Source organism: Platalea leucorodia (assembly GCF_965183815.1).
Source record: "Platalea leucorodia genome assembly, chromosome: 4".
Taxonomy (NCBI): domain Eukaryota; kingdom Metazoa; phylum Chordata; class Aves; order Pelecaniformes; family Threskiornithidae; genus Platalea; species Platalea leucorodia.
Window position 1 is genome coordinate 341,391 of NC_138826.1, and position 17,464 is coordinate 358,854.

The 17,464-nt window shown below is 35.7% G+C and overlaps 1 protein-coding gene across 23 annotated transcripts in view; it reads left to right on the forward strand.

Annotated features, from left to right (window-relative positions):
• CFAP46 (cilia and flagella associated protein 46) overlaps positions 1 to 17,464 on the forward strand; it is a 108,749-nt gene that overhangs the window by 2,713 nt on the left and 88,572 nt on the right. For 15 of the 23 annotated variants that reach the window (XR_014227845.1, XR_014227846.1, XR_014227847.1 and 12 more), the window contains exons 2-12: positions 272 to 425; positions 992 to 1,116; positions 2,110 to 2,241; positions 4,741 to 4,805; positions 5,340 to 5,504; positions 8,973 to 9,096; positions 10,504 to 10,598; positions 11,450 to 11,557; positions 12,572 to 12,671; positions 15,448 to 15,546; positions 16,870 to 17,060. Coding sequence is in view for 17 of the 23 variants with exons in the window: in XM_082308582.1 (XP_082164708.1) it covers positions 377 to 425; positions 992 to 1,116; positions 2,110 to 2,241; positions 4,741 to 4,805; positions 5,340 to 5,504; positions 8,973 to 9,096; positions 10,504 to 10,598; positions 11,450 to 11,557; positions 12,572 to 12,671; positions 15,448 to 15,546; positions 16,870 to 17,060 (1,253 nt within the window). In the remaining 6 variants the exon portion in view is untranslated. Of the gene's footprint in view, positions 1 to 127; positions 426 to 991; positions 1,117 to 2,109; positions 2,242 to 4,247; positions 4,338 to 4,740; positions 4,806 to 5,339; positions 5,505 to 8,972; positions 9,097 to 10,503; positions 10,599 to 11,449; positions 11,558 to 12,571; positions 12,672 to 13,642; positions 13,720 to 15,447; positions 15,547 to 16,869; positions 17,061 to 17,464 lie in introns of those variants that run through there. The other 8 variants (XM_082308587.1, XM_082308596.1, XM_082308583.1 and 5 more) reach the window with 8 other exon arrangements.

The window sequence follows — 17,464 nt, forward strand, 5'->3', positions numbered from 1 at the left end:
TGAGGCGGGGAGCGGGGGGCGGGCCGGCGCCCGTGTTGTGGGAGCGCTGCTGGGATACGCGGCCCGGCCGCAGCGCCCGGAGCGGCAACGGCAGCAACGGGGGTCGCAGGCCGGGCGCGGGGCCGGGGCGGCAGCGGGGCCGCCGGCGGCCGCCTTGGCCGGGCGTCTCCGGGCGGGCGCCTTCCGCAGCCGGTTCTCTCGGTCGTTCGGGGAAGCTTTCGGAGGGTCTCGTCGGAAGACGCCTCCTCAAAGCCCCGTACTCGTTCCGCAGAGCTGCCCCACGTCTCTCGGGCTGAAGCTTCGGCCGCGGCGCCGGCGGCCGGCCGCGGGCTGAGGCGGGGCGCGCTGAGGTGAGGCGAGGCGGGGCGGCGGCGGCATGGAGCTGGCCGTCAGGGAGCGGCTCTCGGCAGCGGAGAGCCGCCGAGGTAAGAGGGCGTCGGGGGGCTGCGAGGTTTTGCCGGTCATTAAAAATAAGTGAAATGAAAATCACACTTGGAACACGAAAACTGCTTGATCTTCATCTGTTTTGTTTCTAGACATGTAGAAAACGTATTCTTTCCCTGAATGCTTTAAATGTGCTTCGAAGCTATGAATAGAAGTGGCTGCTGTAGTGTTCTTAATTTAATCTAGTTTTCTTCCAGTGAAGTGTACTTCATGTAAAAGCTTTAAGGACTGGATCTCGAATTTCTCTGTCAACAGAAAGAGTACTGTTGAGTTCGGGGAATTGTGAATCAGGCCTTCACAATAGTTCGCTTGTGTGCTAACATTAGTGATTTTAAATTGCGAGAGAGTTCTTAACATTTCATCCTACAACTGTGGCTGACTTTGAGCAACATTTGTTGGACATTATTTTCTTTAAACGTGCATAATTTATTTCTGTAAAGGACAAACAGGTTGCTGTATAGTTGATTTGAAATAATGCAATCATGTCTGTCAGTCCACCTTGAAGCATAAATTGTCTGTTACATTCTTTATTCCTTTTTTATTTCAGACGTTCAGGCTTTGAAGAATGCTTATGAGTTGATCAAATCAGCCAGTCAAGGAAAATCTGCACTTGATTCATCAGATAACTTCAGCACCGACTTATATGTTTTATGTGCTGAACAAGCGTTTCAGGTTTGTAATTTAGGCAGTTTATCTGTATTGAATAAAAACGTTTATATGACATATTGTATTTACAGTTGTTAAAGTTACTACTTAAAAATATTCCCAGAAGTACCTGTGAAAAATATTACACTCTTCTGTTTTTGGAGAGCAATTGTTTAAACGTACATTTTCAGTTATGACTCAGCCTCTAAATTATAATTTATAGTCAGTGAGCAAACTGTGGTTTGTGAAGTTTGTAATTAGACCAAAATACGCAAGGTATACCATAGTAATATAAAATAGTTTGCCATGCCTGTTTTTTCTTGTTATGGAAAACTAACGTTAGCAATTTGGTTATGACTGAAGAAAATGTGTTTGTGAACAGTCCCTACTGGGCAAAAGAAGAAAAGGTGACATTCTAATTATGAAAGATTGTTGCTAATTGAGATGTCTTCTATAAAATGTGGTAGGGGTTCTTAATTTTGAAGTATTTTTCATTTTCAATCCATGGGTACAAGTGACTGGATTTCAAGCAGACAGAGTTTCTAATAAAACAATTTTGTTTTCCAAGCTGCAAGCCACTCAAATTCTATCTGTTTTCTGAAAATTAACGTTCAGCACTGACATTCATACAAAATCCTGTGGGCTAATGTCCGTCCTTTTAAAAAAAAATTCTACTAAGAATTTTGCCTTTATGTTAACAATTCTGTTAATGGCTTTTAAAAAAGGAAACATTTTTTGTATACTGTAAGGGGTTCTATGACTGAGTGACTAAGGAGCTTTGTTAAATAAAGGACGCATTTTTCTACACATTTGGAATGACAAAAGTCTTGCTTTAAATTTTAATAAATCTTAATGGGTTTGTACCAGATCTGATACGCAGCTTTGTGGAATATTCTTTGCATACTGGTATGCAGTTAGATGTTACACTTTGAGCAGGCATGCATTTTTAAAAACTAACAATTGTTAATTAAGTATTTGTTGCATTTTTCAAATATTAAATTTTTTTTTTTTTACTCTTAGCTGGGATATCTGGAAATGAGCAGTGACTGTCTACAGATGTATTTTAAAGGAAGATTTCCTGTGAACCAGTTTCTTGGCAGAGCATATTTGTGCCAAGGCCAGTTGCACACTCCACTCTCTACAGACAATTTGGTGAGAAATTATGAAGGTTGCGTTATATTAAGCCAGTTTTTAAGAGTATTTCTTCCTAGGTTTTTATGTATTGCTTTCAGTCATTTAAAATAAAAATATAAAAATAAAAATAAAATAAAGTCCTGATTAGGGCTGTGGAAAAATCAAAGGAAAATATATTCGTGGGTAGTTTGGGAGTAAACAAAACTTACCAGCTGAATTAGACTAATATTGCAAATACTTTGAGGAGGGGAAAAAAAAAAAAGAACGCTTGAAAAATTTTTCGGAGGGTCGATTGTTTTAAAGTCAACCTTTTCACTTTTTAGATCAATATGATACTTTCAGAACAAATTTAACTGTAACTGGTAAAACAGTTACGAGTTTTATTCAGGATCACACTAAGCATTTCACAGAATCGTGGGAAATGGAAGACTGAAGGGGCCCTCAGAGAGGTTGTACAGTTCATTTCTCTTTTGTGGCAATGTGCTTCCACCACTAATCAGTAACCTTTGCATGTAGTACTTTGGATGTGGCTTTTTGAAACGAGAGATGAAGCTTTCTGGTAGCGACTCAGCAGGATACTTCTGTTCTAAAAGCTTCTGCGTGTTAACTGCTTGGTGATACCATGTCCGGACCTGATGAGTAGTTTTTACCTCCTGCTGAATTTAAAATGGAGGGGGGATCTGTTTTCTGTCTTCAGTATTTCACTTGTCCTTGTACTGTGGTCAGTCAGCTTTGGCAATTTGTCAGCGATATCTGGCTACTAAAATGGCCTTAACAGATATTTGTGGTATTTGTGTTCACAAATTTTCCTGACAGATGTTGCTGTAGTTTCTTTGAATGATGTGTTTGAATTAACTTTCAAGCTAGAATATTTTCCCTATTATATGTACTTTCTCTACCTTCTCTGAGTGCATGCGCAGAACAACTCATCAGTGGTCCCTTTAAAACTCTGTACACATTTGAAAAGTATTTTCTAATGTCCAGTTAGCCTTTTATATTTCTAAATTAAACAAACTATTCTGTGATGTTTTCTAAATCTCAGCCAAATTTTGCTGTTTTCTTCTTGACTCTTGCTAACTTCTTAGAAATTAAGAATTGTCTTAGTATGTGCAGTCCTGACTTGGTTCCCTTGTGCTGCATGTTGTAATGTGCTTTTAAGATACACTTTGTATCCATTGTAAAGTTTTTTCACTGCTGTGTTCCTAAATCATTTGGGAAAATAAGAGCGGCACAACATCTCATGTTGTGTGACTAGTAATCATCATTACTTAGAAAAGATAAATTTGTCCTTGTTTTGGTTTCCATCCTAAGGAATCCTTGTTAGCTGGTTAAGATGCTTATGTTCTTAAGGGCCAAGTGCAACTTTTCTACTTTAGTATCTAATACCTCTCAGGCTCTTAATTCTGGTTTTCTCTTTATCTAGGCAGTTCCCACTCATTGCTCAGTAGCCTTCTTATGCCAGTTCGAGAGTCCAGTAAATCAGTCCCAGCTCTCTTGGAGTTTTTAGTTATTCTGTTCTGTCTCACTATAGAGAGTCCCCTGGTGTTATTCCCTTCCTGCCCATCCAGTTCCACCTCCGCTTTGCCATTTCCACTGCATCTTTCTCTTAGGCTTTCAAAAATCCCTTTTTATGATCTCATCCATCTTCTTTACACACTCCTTTTGGGTATTTGTACATACTGATGACATCCCCCCTGAGCCTCCTTCTCCAGGCTAAACAGTCCCAACTCTCTCAGCCTTTCCTCATATGAGAGATGCTCCAGTCCCTTCATCATCTTTGCAGCCCTTCGTTGGGCTCGCTCCACAGTGTCCGTGTCTCTCTCCTACTAGGGAGCGCAGAACCGGGCACAACACTCCAGGTGTGGCCTCACCAGTGCTGAGCAGAGGGGAAGGATCACCTCCCTCGACCTGCTGGCGATACCCTTCCTAAGGCAGCCCAGGACACCGTTAGCCACCTTGGCGGCAAGGGCATGCTGCTGGCTTGTGTTCAACTTGGTCTCCACCAGGACCCCCAGGTCCTCCTCTGAAAAGCTGCTTCCCAGCTGCTTTAACAATAAAAAGAGCATGCCTGACACACCATTCAGTTGACAAATTCTTGTTGGAGCTTTTCTAAAGTAAATAATACCTCAAGTTTTTTAATGGAACAAACTAATATTATTTTTTTTCCCCTGACTTTGCTCTTGGACGTTTCTGAACTTTCTTTGCTGAAAGCTTAAAAAGTACACAGCTTTGCTGTTCTGGAAAATTTCAGTCCTGATAATTAAAGTTTGGCAGAAATGAAAGAAACTGAAAATATAGTCTTAAAATTTGAAATCAGGAAAACATAGTAATAGGCAATGCTACTGATTTTAGTTATTCTGTTTATATGGCAGCAACTTATTATGGCAGTATGCTTTATTTGAGAGTAGTCTGAAAATAAAAATTATGAGATGTGAACATGTTGAAATAAGAAAATAATTTATTGATTTATAAAAGCCATATTTAAATTGCATGAACAACTTTTTTGTTCTGTTCTAGGAAGAGTTCGAAAAGTTTGTGCTGTTTTTTATGAAGGCAATAGATTTTGCCACCCATGATCGAAGGTAAGCCCTACTGATAGGATTAACTGTTTAAATCTCAGGAAATGTTACTGAGTTAGGTTTTCATAGTTGTTTGTCTCTGATTTTCTCTAGGTAGTCTGGACTTTTGTTGTTTGGTATTTTTTTTTGCTTTTGTGGATTTTTCTTCCGTTTTGTTACTGCACTTCTGTAACTGCTGTGCATGCTGCAACAATATAAGAATATTGAACAGTCTTAAATAGATGGGATAAATCAACGTACTTAAGGCTGGTAGATATCTCTGAACATTTCTTCCCTTGTATATTTATGCTCTGCAGAAAGAGAGCATCATGTTAGCTTACTTTAAGTGGTTAATTACTGGACAGAGTGTAGTTGCAGGAGTTACTGTATTCTTGTGCGGTCCTTGCGTTCTCAGTTCTTAGTCAGGATTGGTTTTTATCTAAACACATAGGAAAAGTTCCAATTTGTGCTTCTTAGAAGTGTCTTAAAATACTCTGTCTGTAATTTTATGTTTATCTAAGTCCATGAAATACTAAATTCTTCATTCTTGTTTTTCAGATATTATTTTTTGATATATAATGCCTCAGTTCTTTATTGGCAACTTGTGAGGCCATATCTTAAGCCTGGATTCCGCTATTGTCTTATTCCCAGCCTTTATCAGATTGTTAAAGCGTTAAACCAAGCTGAAGAGCAAGACAATGAATGGAGAGCAGAACTCATGATGTAAGTTTAATTAATGCCCCTACCTATAGGCATGCTGTAGTCCTCTTGTACATGTGGCTGCCACCTCAGGTGGTCTTTAATAATGTATATTTCATTGGTAACATTGTAGATACATTTATTGTGGAAAGCTTAATTCATAACTCTTAAAGATACATAAATGGACACTTAACATGAGAGGGGCTTCATTTCAGTATTTACTTTGAGGTTAAAATTTTAGTGGCAGAGGCAGTTAGGCCCTAGGTCCGATCTGAAGTATGACAGTCATTTTGGATGTAGTGTTTGAGTCATTGCATATGTTCAGTCCTTTTAAGTAAGGAGAAAGACAAACTCCTGTTTTCTTTAAGAACTATTTTTTTCAGTAAAGAAACATAACTTTTAAATAGATAAACAAAGATCTCTTCTGTCCTCTGATCCCTGAAGAGAAAGGAACAGCCTGGTAAGACTGTGAGAACATATTCAGGATACCTTCTAATTTCCTCCTCCTTCGTTATGAAGACTTCATATATATTGACCTAAGTTATCTTTCTTACTATTTTTTTCCTCATGTTAACCCATAACTGTATGCTGAAATGAAACTTTATGAAAAATCAGTGAGCAAAATAAGTAGTTGTATTGCAAATACAGCAATTAAGAATACAGAGATGAGTCGTCGTCAGTAGTGATGTGGTTTTTATATGTCAGTCACATGCTTTGATGTACACTTTGGTCCTGTGTGGTTCTTATCAATGTAGTTAGTTTAGATCAAGCTTTTTCCTTTCTAATTAGTATTATATCCAGTTTTGTTCAGTATTAAATTAAAGGCTGTCCCTGCTAATTTGGGTATACTGCTTGGCCTAATGTTTCTAAGCATAAATGAAATAGGTCTTCTTTTAACCAGTCTTATGCAAAATAAGAACCCTAAAGTTATGAAAGGGAAAATAACTTGCATAAACAAGGCTTTAAGATTTAAACCAACAGGTTTTCTTTCTGGGAATTAATGAAGGGGAATAGACTGTTATTTGAGAGTTAAACCTCCCAACAAGGTGAATTTACACAATATCTTTAAGTATTATGCAAAAAATTTAGAATTAAAAGTCTTATAGTTTTTAGGGAAGAAATTAGTGATCTAGAGTTGGATAAAAATGCCTTCCATATTTATGTCTGTCATAACTGAAATTTGTCAACCAATTTAAGGTTTTATTTAGGAAATATATAGGTTTTTCTGCATACATACTGTTCAGAAGTGTGTATAGTGTAATTTACACTGAATTAAATAATGAATTATTGTCAGAATCTTTAAAAATTGATATTTCACTGAAGACAATTCGTGGCTGAAGAAGTACATTGTAGTTATTTTCCCCATTTCAAGGATGTTCTTATTAAGCATGACTGAAAGTCCTTATTACTTGTATAAGGAAATGAAAAATGCAACCTGATTAAATGTAATTTTAAAAGATAGGCACAAATACAGAGTTTTTAAATAGACGTGTAAGTTGTTACTTTCTGCTATAGCTGTTGGGTTTTAAGTGACTGAATAAATTAATACTTTTTGATGCGTTGCCTTTAAATACATTTTTCCATAATGAGAATAGCAGAAAGGTCCATGTTACCATATGATACAATATGCTTAAATAATTATCAGTGTATCTATTGAAAATATCCTTGTTTGTTTGAGCTATGTATAAGTGGTCTCAATCTGACTTCCCATTGCGTGTTGAACAGTGTGGATACGATGACACCTGCACACTTATTTTTCAGACATCATCAGCGGGTTGTTCAGATGGTAGAATTTAAATATTTTTGTGTTTAAACATAGTGACTTCTGCTAAGAAAAAATACGTGTGAAGGAGTTTTCTTCAGACAGAGTAAAGGGTTTTAGCAAAATATTCTTGGAAATTATTTTCTTAGGAAGTATGAGATCCACGTTAAAAGATTAGTTTTCCTTGAATTCTTTAGAATGTGAGAGCCTTTGACAATGGAGGTTGATTAAATTGCTGGAGTTAACAGTCCTGGGTTATAACAAAGCATACATTTTCTCAGTGAAAGGCCCCTGGTTCTGCCATCTTCATGGAACAGTTGAGGTTGGAAGGGACTTCTCAAGATCACCTAGTCCAGCCCTCCTGCTCAAGCATCTTGGTACAATGCAGTTGATTGATAGTTGTTGAGAGCAGTGTGTCATTTTTTATGGAGTGGCCACATATATTTAAGGCTGATACTGTCTTCTTTTGAGGGCATAATTGTATAAATTATGTCTGTGCCCAGATTATTTTATCATGTTAATTAATCTAACTGAAAGTCTTAAATGATTAATTCATTGACTTAGATTAGAAGTGAAGCTAAGCCAGATTAAAATGGAAGTAAAAAAAAACCCTCACAATCAACCCAGTGCAGTATCAGTACTATTATATACATTTGCATTATTATCAATTATTTGATAATAATTTGATAATAATTGGTAATAAATGGTGTATCAATATCAATGTATTACCATTCTTGCATTTCTTGAGTAAAGCTGGAGCATAAACCTTGAGATATCTCTACTGAGAGAAACAGTTTTATGTGCAAAATGAAGAGCATCCATGTATTTTTTCAAGGTCAGACAACCTTTTCTCAGAGATGTTTTGGTCTGCTATTCTACAGACCGCTTCGAGTTCCTGTTACGCTTCTGCCACAGTTTTTTCCTTTCTCTTTGTGAACTTTTCTATTTCTTTGGTCTATGACTGATGGTTTATTGCTATGCAGCATTTTCTTTATTAGCGGAAACTGGAGGGAAATAAAAAATTAAGTAACAAAACATTCCAAAGGATATGCTAAAGGTTATCTAGAATACCATGCATGCAGTTTTTTTATACCAAATGTACTCTTGCTGAGATATTGATGAGAACTAGCAAGTGCACACAATGTGTGTGTGTTATGAAACTAATGGTAGCATTTATTTTTTTCTTACATTTGTATTTATTTTTTGAATAATTTTTGTTGTTATTGTCGTTGTTTTTAATTTATTTCACGGAATCACAGGCTCTTTTTCAGTTAAATCAGATAAAGTATTGAAAACCCAGTAGATATGTTGCAGTTTCCAACCTGAATAGTTTTATTTTGCTAGATGGCTTTGAAATACTAGCTTTTCTAGTAGTTAAGGGACAATCTTAGAATACATCTCATAGACATGTTTTTCTCATACAACTTTAAATAAGTAATCATTTTAATTCCAGGTATCCTGTTGAGAAAAATTTTCACAAAAGTCTCCTTTTCCAAGATTATTTTTGTGATCTGCAATAAATATATGTTAGCTGTGTATCTCAGGAAGAAACAAAGACGTAGAAGCTAAAGGATCTCTCCTTTTTGAGTCAATGCCTTACCGCACTAATTGCTTGTACTGCATTTAGGAGTGGTACCTTGAATATAAAGAGTTTTTTGAAAAAATACAAGTAAGAATTATTTCAAAAAGCATTAATAAATATTTAATACAAATATTTGTTTGATCTGCAGAAATTTACTCGAGTGCTTCCTGGATGCTTCAAAACTGAAAGAAGCGAAAGAGTTTTCATGTACTGCAGCAATCTTTATTAAGGAAAATGTTCCAGAGAAATACTCTCAAATATTTTCTTTAATGGTAATGCTGTAAAATATTTTAAACTCCCAGTAAGACAGGAGCTTTCGGTACATTTCATAAGATCATAGTTATACTTGTTAAATATGTTGTTTCCTTCATTTAAGTTTTGTGAGCTACCAAACGATACAGTAGATATGCAGAGATTTTTACAATTTGTATATTTTTGATACTATAAACAAAAGAGCTCGCTACTGCTCCCTGTTATTTTAATACAACATAACATCATTGGGATAACTGTTGCTACCCCTAAACATTCTGTACGGGAATAATTACTATTAACACAGAAGGTGTAGTGGGTGCAACTTAACCCGCCTTATGCCATTGAGGGCATATTTAGCATCTGTTGACTTTTCTCATGCTGATAAATACTTAAATGACCCAACTTGAACCCTATAAATAGTTCTAGGAATCGGAGCATGTGACAGCAGTTCATAGTTCTTGCATGCCCTTAATTTGGGAAATAAGATGGTGAAGATGAATGTGGCAAAAGCAGAAATAGGCAAATAAAACTTGTAAGTTGCATGCAGTCATATTTTCTTTCATTCTGCTACACTATTGTCTTTTTTTGTCCACTCCCAATCACTGCATTTCAAGAGCATAGATTTATAATATAAAGTTCTCTAACATTTGAATTAAGAGAACCAATATACAACCTTCCAGAGGTGTGGTAGTAATGAAGCAATAACATATAGGCAAGGTTAAAATTACTTTTTTATTTTTTAGAGGCAGTGTTGAGCGAAGCTATTTGACAGTGGCTGTAAACAGAAGAATAAAGTAGTTCTAAAATTGTACTTGGGCTATGTGTCTCAGCAGGGCTACAGAAGTCTGATCCACACTATTGAGTGCTTTAGTAACAGCATAATTAAGGCCTGCAAAACTTACTTTTCCAGTACAGCTTAAGTAATCAGTATTGATTGCTGTGGGCAATCAGTGTGAGAGAGTCAGAAGAAATGATGTGCACACATTTAATGTGTAACTCTACAGTTAAATTGAAGTAACTACAGTTTATTGTCATTTCTTCATAATATTTTTTGTTATATATAATTATAGCTACAGATAAATTTGAATAGGACTCATTTCTCATAGCTGGATGAGATGATTTCAGAATGAGTGCTATCAAAAGGTGTTATTAAAAATGCATTCATTAGAATTCTAACTCAGATGTTAGTTCCACATTTAGATTTCTGCTAATACTTCTGATCCTCACTATGTGAAGATTAGTATAGCTGTACTAGGTGATCTTTGTGGTATCTATGCAGAACAACATAGATTATCGTAGTAGCCTCACTGCTCTTAAAGTCCACGAAAAAGCCTACAGTCAACATACCTGCTTTATTTTAGCCCTGTTGAGTGTCTGTCCTTTGTTTGCTTATTCAGTCAATTAATAATTAAATTGTTATTTTATAGGTATATCACAAACTAATGGATATTTCCCAGGTAGAGAAGGAAATACAAAATTCCATCCATTTTTCAGTTATTTATAAAATGCAGATGTTAAAATTGTAAGTATTAAAATGTATCCTTCCACTTGCACTTTGATGCTTGATATTACAGAGGTAGGGTCAGGTTCTGGCATCCCATATGCCAGTAGAAAAATTTACAGCAAAGATTAGTTTCTCAAACGGAAAACTATAATGACAGTTTGGGTACTAAGTGTCAGGCCTGTCTAGAGAACAGCCTCAGCTAAAAAGTGAGATAGTGCTTTGGGAATATAGGGAATAGTGTGTTATACAGATATTCTCAGGTGAAAGAATTTAAGAGATTGAAATACATTTTTGTATCCAACAGATTCAGTTCAGTACACAACTCGTGTAAAAGAGTAAAGATGAAATGGGGAAATCACACCTAAAATATAACGCGTGGATCGCGAGGATGGGAAGCATAATACTTTTAAAACTTTTAAAATTTTGAAGTCATAAAACAATTTTGAAAATTAGACTTCATAACAAAATCTCATTTAATTTTTTTTCAATGTCTCAACACTTCCCCATTTGAAAAGTATTAATTATTTTCTTAGTGGATTAATTTATGTTGACATTATAGGAAAGGAGTTTTGCACACCATTTTTCTTTGCTTCTGGACTAAAATTTACCATCTGAAATATTAATTCTTATGCTGGAATATTCTTTGTGCTTCATATCTGGCTGTCTCTGAGTAACTTGCTTGGCATACTGAAGTAGGGTTTGTTGACTTGATTTTAAAATTTTTTTTCTTTGATATCTCAAAATCCAGGTATCCCACTGATACATTGGACTAAGAGTCATCCATTCTAAAGTTAGGAGAGTTATTTCAAATTTTTAATGCAATAATATCTCTTGTGAAAAGATTATGATCAATTCCTAATATATTGCAGGCAGTGGGACACAAATGAATTTCCAAGTGATGCCACCGCAAATCTGCATTCTGTATATGAACTTCTGAAACAATATGATGTACCTCCAGCATCTGTTCTCAGTGGGAGGTGAGTTTTACTTGTCAGAGCCCCATGAAAGTTGATGCTGAAGCTGATCCTGCTTTCCCTGAAGCCTGTCAAAATTCCTGTTGACCTTGAAGAGAGGAACTCGTACTTAGTTGTAGTAGTTTGTGTTGTGTTAGTGCTTAGGTCATCTTAAAGAAAGACAAAGATCCTGTTAGGCTTTATTGAAGAATCGAAGATTAAATATCTTCTTCCATGTAGCTGTTTGTATAACGTGATTAAATCTTTCCATAACCCTTTGTTGTTGATAAAATGAGATTTTTAAAAGGTCTTAGAATTGACAAGTGCTTCTCAGACTTTAGTTCATTTTTAGCTTTTCTTGGGGCCCTTCCCAATTCTTCAGCATAATTTTGAAGTGCAGACTAAACTGAACTCTCTATTCCAGTAGTTATATCACAGCTGTTACATATGGAAATAATACTGCATTTTTACTTGTTAAGGTCAATATTCTTTGACGACATTCAAGCATCTGATTACTACTTCTGTCCCAGACAGTACACTATGCTCATTCGGTTATTTACGAAGATCCAAACATTTAGAACACAGTCTCCTACTGTGTGTGTTCTGTGTTCTTATCTTACCCATCTGTGACCAATGGATTTGAGTGTTTTAACTTGTGTGCTAGTTGACTGCATTGTATTTACAGAATTACCCACAATCTTTGTTTGCTATTTCACAATCTTTGTGCTGCATACATTTCATTCTGTATTTTTTATGTTCTTCAGGAACTGTTTGTGCAGGACTACAGTAGAAGTATACTAATTATTTTCCACAAACAGATGAACTTCTGTATTTTTCATGTAGCCACCTTTAATCTTTTTCCTTTTTCCTTGTTAACTGTAGTTACTAGTAGTTACTAGTATAATCATGTCCTCTAATATTCAGATGACTTAAAGGTTTTCAGATATATTGCACAAAGTAACTTTCATATAGTGTTTTTCTAATTCCATAAAAGAGCAGTATCAGATTTTCTGAAGTGATGTTTTTCTATTTTGGAAGGATTCCTTTGATTCTGGAATTAGCTCGTTTTTCTATGAAAGTAAACTGCATTAAGGTTGCATATGATTGTATACTTGATTTGAAGAGAGCTGGGATTACTGTAAGTATTAATTATGGTTGATTTTCTTTTTTACAACACCTCCTCCCCCCATTGTGATTATACTTCAAAAATAATACTGATGGTTCTGGGATCTTCTGTCCATCTCTGTATTGTTTATATATTCGTTAATATAAATAATTACTTGGATAAGTGATCTATTCCTAAACTAGAGAGAAGATGTAAGGTCAGAAGGTAAGGTATAGGTAGCACAGGGTAATTAGCAGTGCAGTTAGTTTTGGCAAATAAATGTTAACTGTAAATTTTTGCCTATTTTTTTAAAATGTTATCTGTGGAACAGTTTGATTGGAAGTTAAATGCTGCCTGTAGGTTTTGAAGATTTAACCGGTTTACCCATTGAGATTGTAATTGGTCACCAAGATGTAAGCTCTAAAACCAGTTAATGTTACATACATTCACTTTAGTCTTTATGAGTACTATACCAACCTTGCAGAACAGCACATAGATTCTAATTTTGATGAGGAGAAAACAGAGCATTTGTCTGGAGCATGATTAGGGGACTGATGGAAGGAGGAGTTCAAGAAAGCTTGCCAAAAGTAAAGCCCCAAAGTTGTTACCTTTTCCGGAAAGTAGGACTTAAGCAGTATAGTTCTCTCATTGCAGTGAGAAATCCAGAGATGTTGTGCCACAAACTGCACTCCCTAATCCTTTCCTTTGCGTGGATCTTTTCTGATGCTGTTTGTTCCTATACATTTCCCGGTTTCCTTTAGTAGGAATGATTCATTTTCCAGCAAACAATTATTTGATTTGTTATTTACTAACATTTAATAATTTTTACTCTTCCGCAGCATTTTATTATAATGTTAGAGTAGGGGTATTCTTAGATTAAAATTTTAATCTGGTCTCCTTAATAACTGATCTTTCAATGTGTATGCCCTTTTTGATTCTTACGTCCAGCTGACTCTGAGATTTGTTTTTTCTGTTCCTTCCCTGTTGTGGTGGTTTAACCCCAGCCAACAACTAAGCACCACACAGCTGCTCACTCACTCCCCCCGACGGTGGAATGGGGGAGAGAATCGGAAGGGTAAAAGTAAGAAAACTCGTGGGTTGAGATAAAAACAGTGTAATAATTAAAAAAAAAAAAAAAAAAAAAATTTAAGGAAAAGAGGAGAAAAAAAGTAACAGAAAAATAAAACCCAAGAAAAGGTAAGCGATGCAAATTAAAACAATTGCTCACCACCAACTGACCAATGCTCAGCCAGTCCCTGAGCAGCGCCCTCCCTGCCAACCTTCTCATTCCAGTTTTATTGCTGAGCATGACATCATAAGGTCTGGAATATCCCTTTGGTCCGTTGGGGTCAGCTGTCCTGCCTGTGTCTCCTCCTAACTTTTTGTGCACCCCCAGCCTGCTCACTGGCAGGGCGGTGTGAGAAGGAGAAAAGGCCTTGACTCTGTGTACGCACTGCTCAGCAATAACTAACACGTCCCTGTGTTATCAACACTGTTTCCAGCATGAATCCAAAACACAGTCGCATACCAGCTGCTATGAAGAAAGCTAACTCTATTCCAGCCAAAACAAGTACACCTGTTGAGAAACAGAACTGTTCGTCACTGTATTCAGAAAATCAGTATGTTTTTTGGGTACAAAAATGGATGAAAAAGTGCCTGGTTGTGTTGTGATCACCATGAGTAAGTTTTTAGTTATCTGAAATGTGCGTGTAAAGAAATATAAGTGGGAAACGCTGCCAAACACATTTCGAAACCTATTTCCAAATTTCTATTATAATGATCCTACTTTGATTTACTTGTAAATTTTACTTATCCTCACCGATTTTTTTTATTCCAGGTGTCTGCCTCAGGCCTATTTTTTCTGAAAATTTCCCGCAAGTCTAAAATCATACACAATTCCGTAGCATTCCACTGGAAGATATGTTTAAATCCCCTAGATCAAAGATTCACAAGGATTTAGATTGAGTGTTTGTATAGACACTGACAGCAAGTATCCCTTCTGTGGTAGCAGTAGAGAAGCCTTGCTTCTATTTCAACCTTCTCTTTTCCCTTAGAGTTAGTGAGTGTTTAAGTGACCAACTTCAGATTGCCCAGCATCATTTTGACAGTGACCTCTTCACGTTAGAGTGAGAGAAATCTGTATCAAGTTCCAGTTCCTTGGCTTTTGCCAAATACTGAGAGATTTCTCAGCCATAACATGAATTCCATCTCTCTATGTATTTGTCATTACATGATAGTGGCAGTTCTACATTCATATTAGTTTTTTAAGATCTCATCTGTTTTGCGGTCATGGGGATGTTAAATTAACAAAGGTCATGCTGAGTGATTCAGTAATAGTTGATAATGAATGATGAATGGAGATGCTGCCTGGCTTTCCCTACTGCACCATATGAAACCAAATACAAAGTATCTTAGATGATCCATACATATAATTTGTGTGATTTAATAGCCAGATCTTTCCGGAGGTATTAAAGATCTAACCTGTTTTTTCACTTAAGAATTGCACTGCCCGTCAAGATGAATCCTTTCTGTCGTGACTAGCTCTCATTTATTCCAAGCATGTACCTTTTTAATGACATTAGTGAGCAAGAATCTACTAGGACTGCTTACACCTTTGGCTTAGTAAGAAGTGACTGCTGTTGAAACAACAAATTCTACTCCCTTTTTGTTGTTTCAGTTAATTAGCTAGTATAGTGAGATTTTCAGTAAGAAAGAACAGTGCTGTATTAGTGTAATTGCATGCGTTTAATCTTCTTTTTGTTCCTTTTTAATTACTAAAATTAGTGTTTTCTATATTAATACTTCCTAGGAGCAAGGGAAACTTATTGAAATAGAATGCCTGGAATGTGAATATGAAATAAAAAAAATTGGCAATAAAATTGTGACTTATACCAAAGGAGTCGTTGAGGTATGTTCTTTACCATTAAATTTGAGAGAAAAGTAAAAGTTTTAATTTGTTAAACGTGGAAAATTACATTTGACTCGTGTGTCTTAATTACATTATACTAATCAGAAATTCTTTTAAACTTTATATTCTTAAATTAATTAAATTAATTGGACTGCCAAGAAGAAAACAGGGAAAAATAAACAACAGTTGTATATTCTTCCCTTAAGTCTTTTGTCTGACTATAAAGGTTCATAATATATTACTTTCCAAGAGTAAAGATGGTAGCATTGAGGCATGCAAAGGCAACACTCTCTATTATTACATGCTATGCGCGATCTCATACGAATTCTTCTGTCAGAGGAATGCAGATTATTCCTGATAAATTGTCACACTGGGGAGGATTTTCTTAGATTTCTATAGTCAGTTGACTCAGTTATAATTCAGACCATCAAAAGCAGAAGCCTAAATTGTCAATATTATCAATGGGATTAGATAGATGCCTACAATGAGCAATTTAGAACAGCTATTAGAGGTACCTAAAGTTCCTAAAATAGGAAGTATGAATATGCTTCCTGGAAATTGATAGTGTTAGTGCATAAATTTACTCTTATCTACAACTGTTCTCATTTTGGAGTTCCGAAATGCCATTCGCGTTTTGAAAAAAATTTTCATTGATTCCTCATAATATGAAACACTGCTAATACTGCTTAAATAGAAAGTAGAGTGTTTAGATATTTAGGTATTTCTAAATATTCCTACCACAGTGTATGCAGTTGGAGAAGTTTTTTTGTTGATTTTTTCTTTTTTTTTTTTTTTTTTTCAATTGCACAACCTCTAAAAAGAACTTAATAATTAGCGAGTGTCTGTTACTGTAGGTAAAGATTTGCTTTTAGATTTAATAGGCACCAAGTTTAATTGACAGTATGGCAAACCCCATTCATAATATTTCTTTTTTTCCTCTCCTACACTGCATTTGTCACTTAGCATAAAAATGAAAAAGAAGCTAAGCCTTCTGAATTCACAGATGTTTCACAATTATCAATTTCTGCTTATCATAAGAAAGGGGTATAGCTGACAGCCTTCTGCCTGAAGTATGTAGTAGTAGCATGGAGTACCTAAAAGAAATACTCCTTAGTTATCAATGCCTATTTAAAAAAAAAAAAAGTTTTTATTAAAGAAAGTATTTTTAGCAAAAATTTATTAAAAAAAAAAAAGTTTCCGAAGTCTGCTGGCTGAGGGACTGCTTTCTATTGGAAACAGCCCTAACATTAAAATTTGGAGGAATGTGTAAGAAGTTGTATTCATTAAATGCAATATATGCTAATTAATTTTTCATTTGTGTAGGCTCAGCTGGAATTGATAAAAAATCTTGAGTTAACCTTAAAACACGCAGTTCAATTGGGAGATCCTGATGTGATTCAGGTTGTTTGTACAACCCAGTGGAATCTGTGCTTGCCACTACTACAACACAATTTGTATCAACGTGTGCGAAAGCCATTGATAGCAGTTGCTGATGTCCTTGAAGAGATTGACAGGTAACTTTCTATGCTGTATACTTTTTTTTATTTTTTACTTTGAAGGGTCTAATGACTGAGCATCAAACTCATTTAAAAGCTCAAGCTCTATGATGTTAAGTATCTTTGAAAATTTTCCACTATCTTGTAATAAATTAACATCTGCGTATTGCATACATTTCCTTGATAATCATTTAAATACAGGTTCCTTTCAGGCAAAATCTTACACTGTTTAATGGCCTATAGCAAATACTGACATTTTTTAGGAACTGAAAAATACTATAATTAATCAAAATTATGTGAGAAAATTCCAAAGCTGCACCATGAGTAAATGTGTTGGAATGTGGTTTAGATTCTTGTATTAACATCACTTTTGTTGGTTAAAAACATACAATTAAAAAATTACTTTTAAAAACCATCATGAC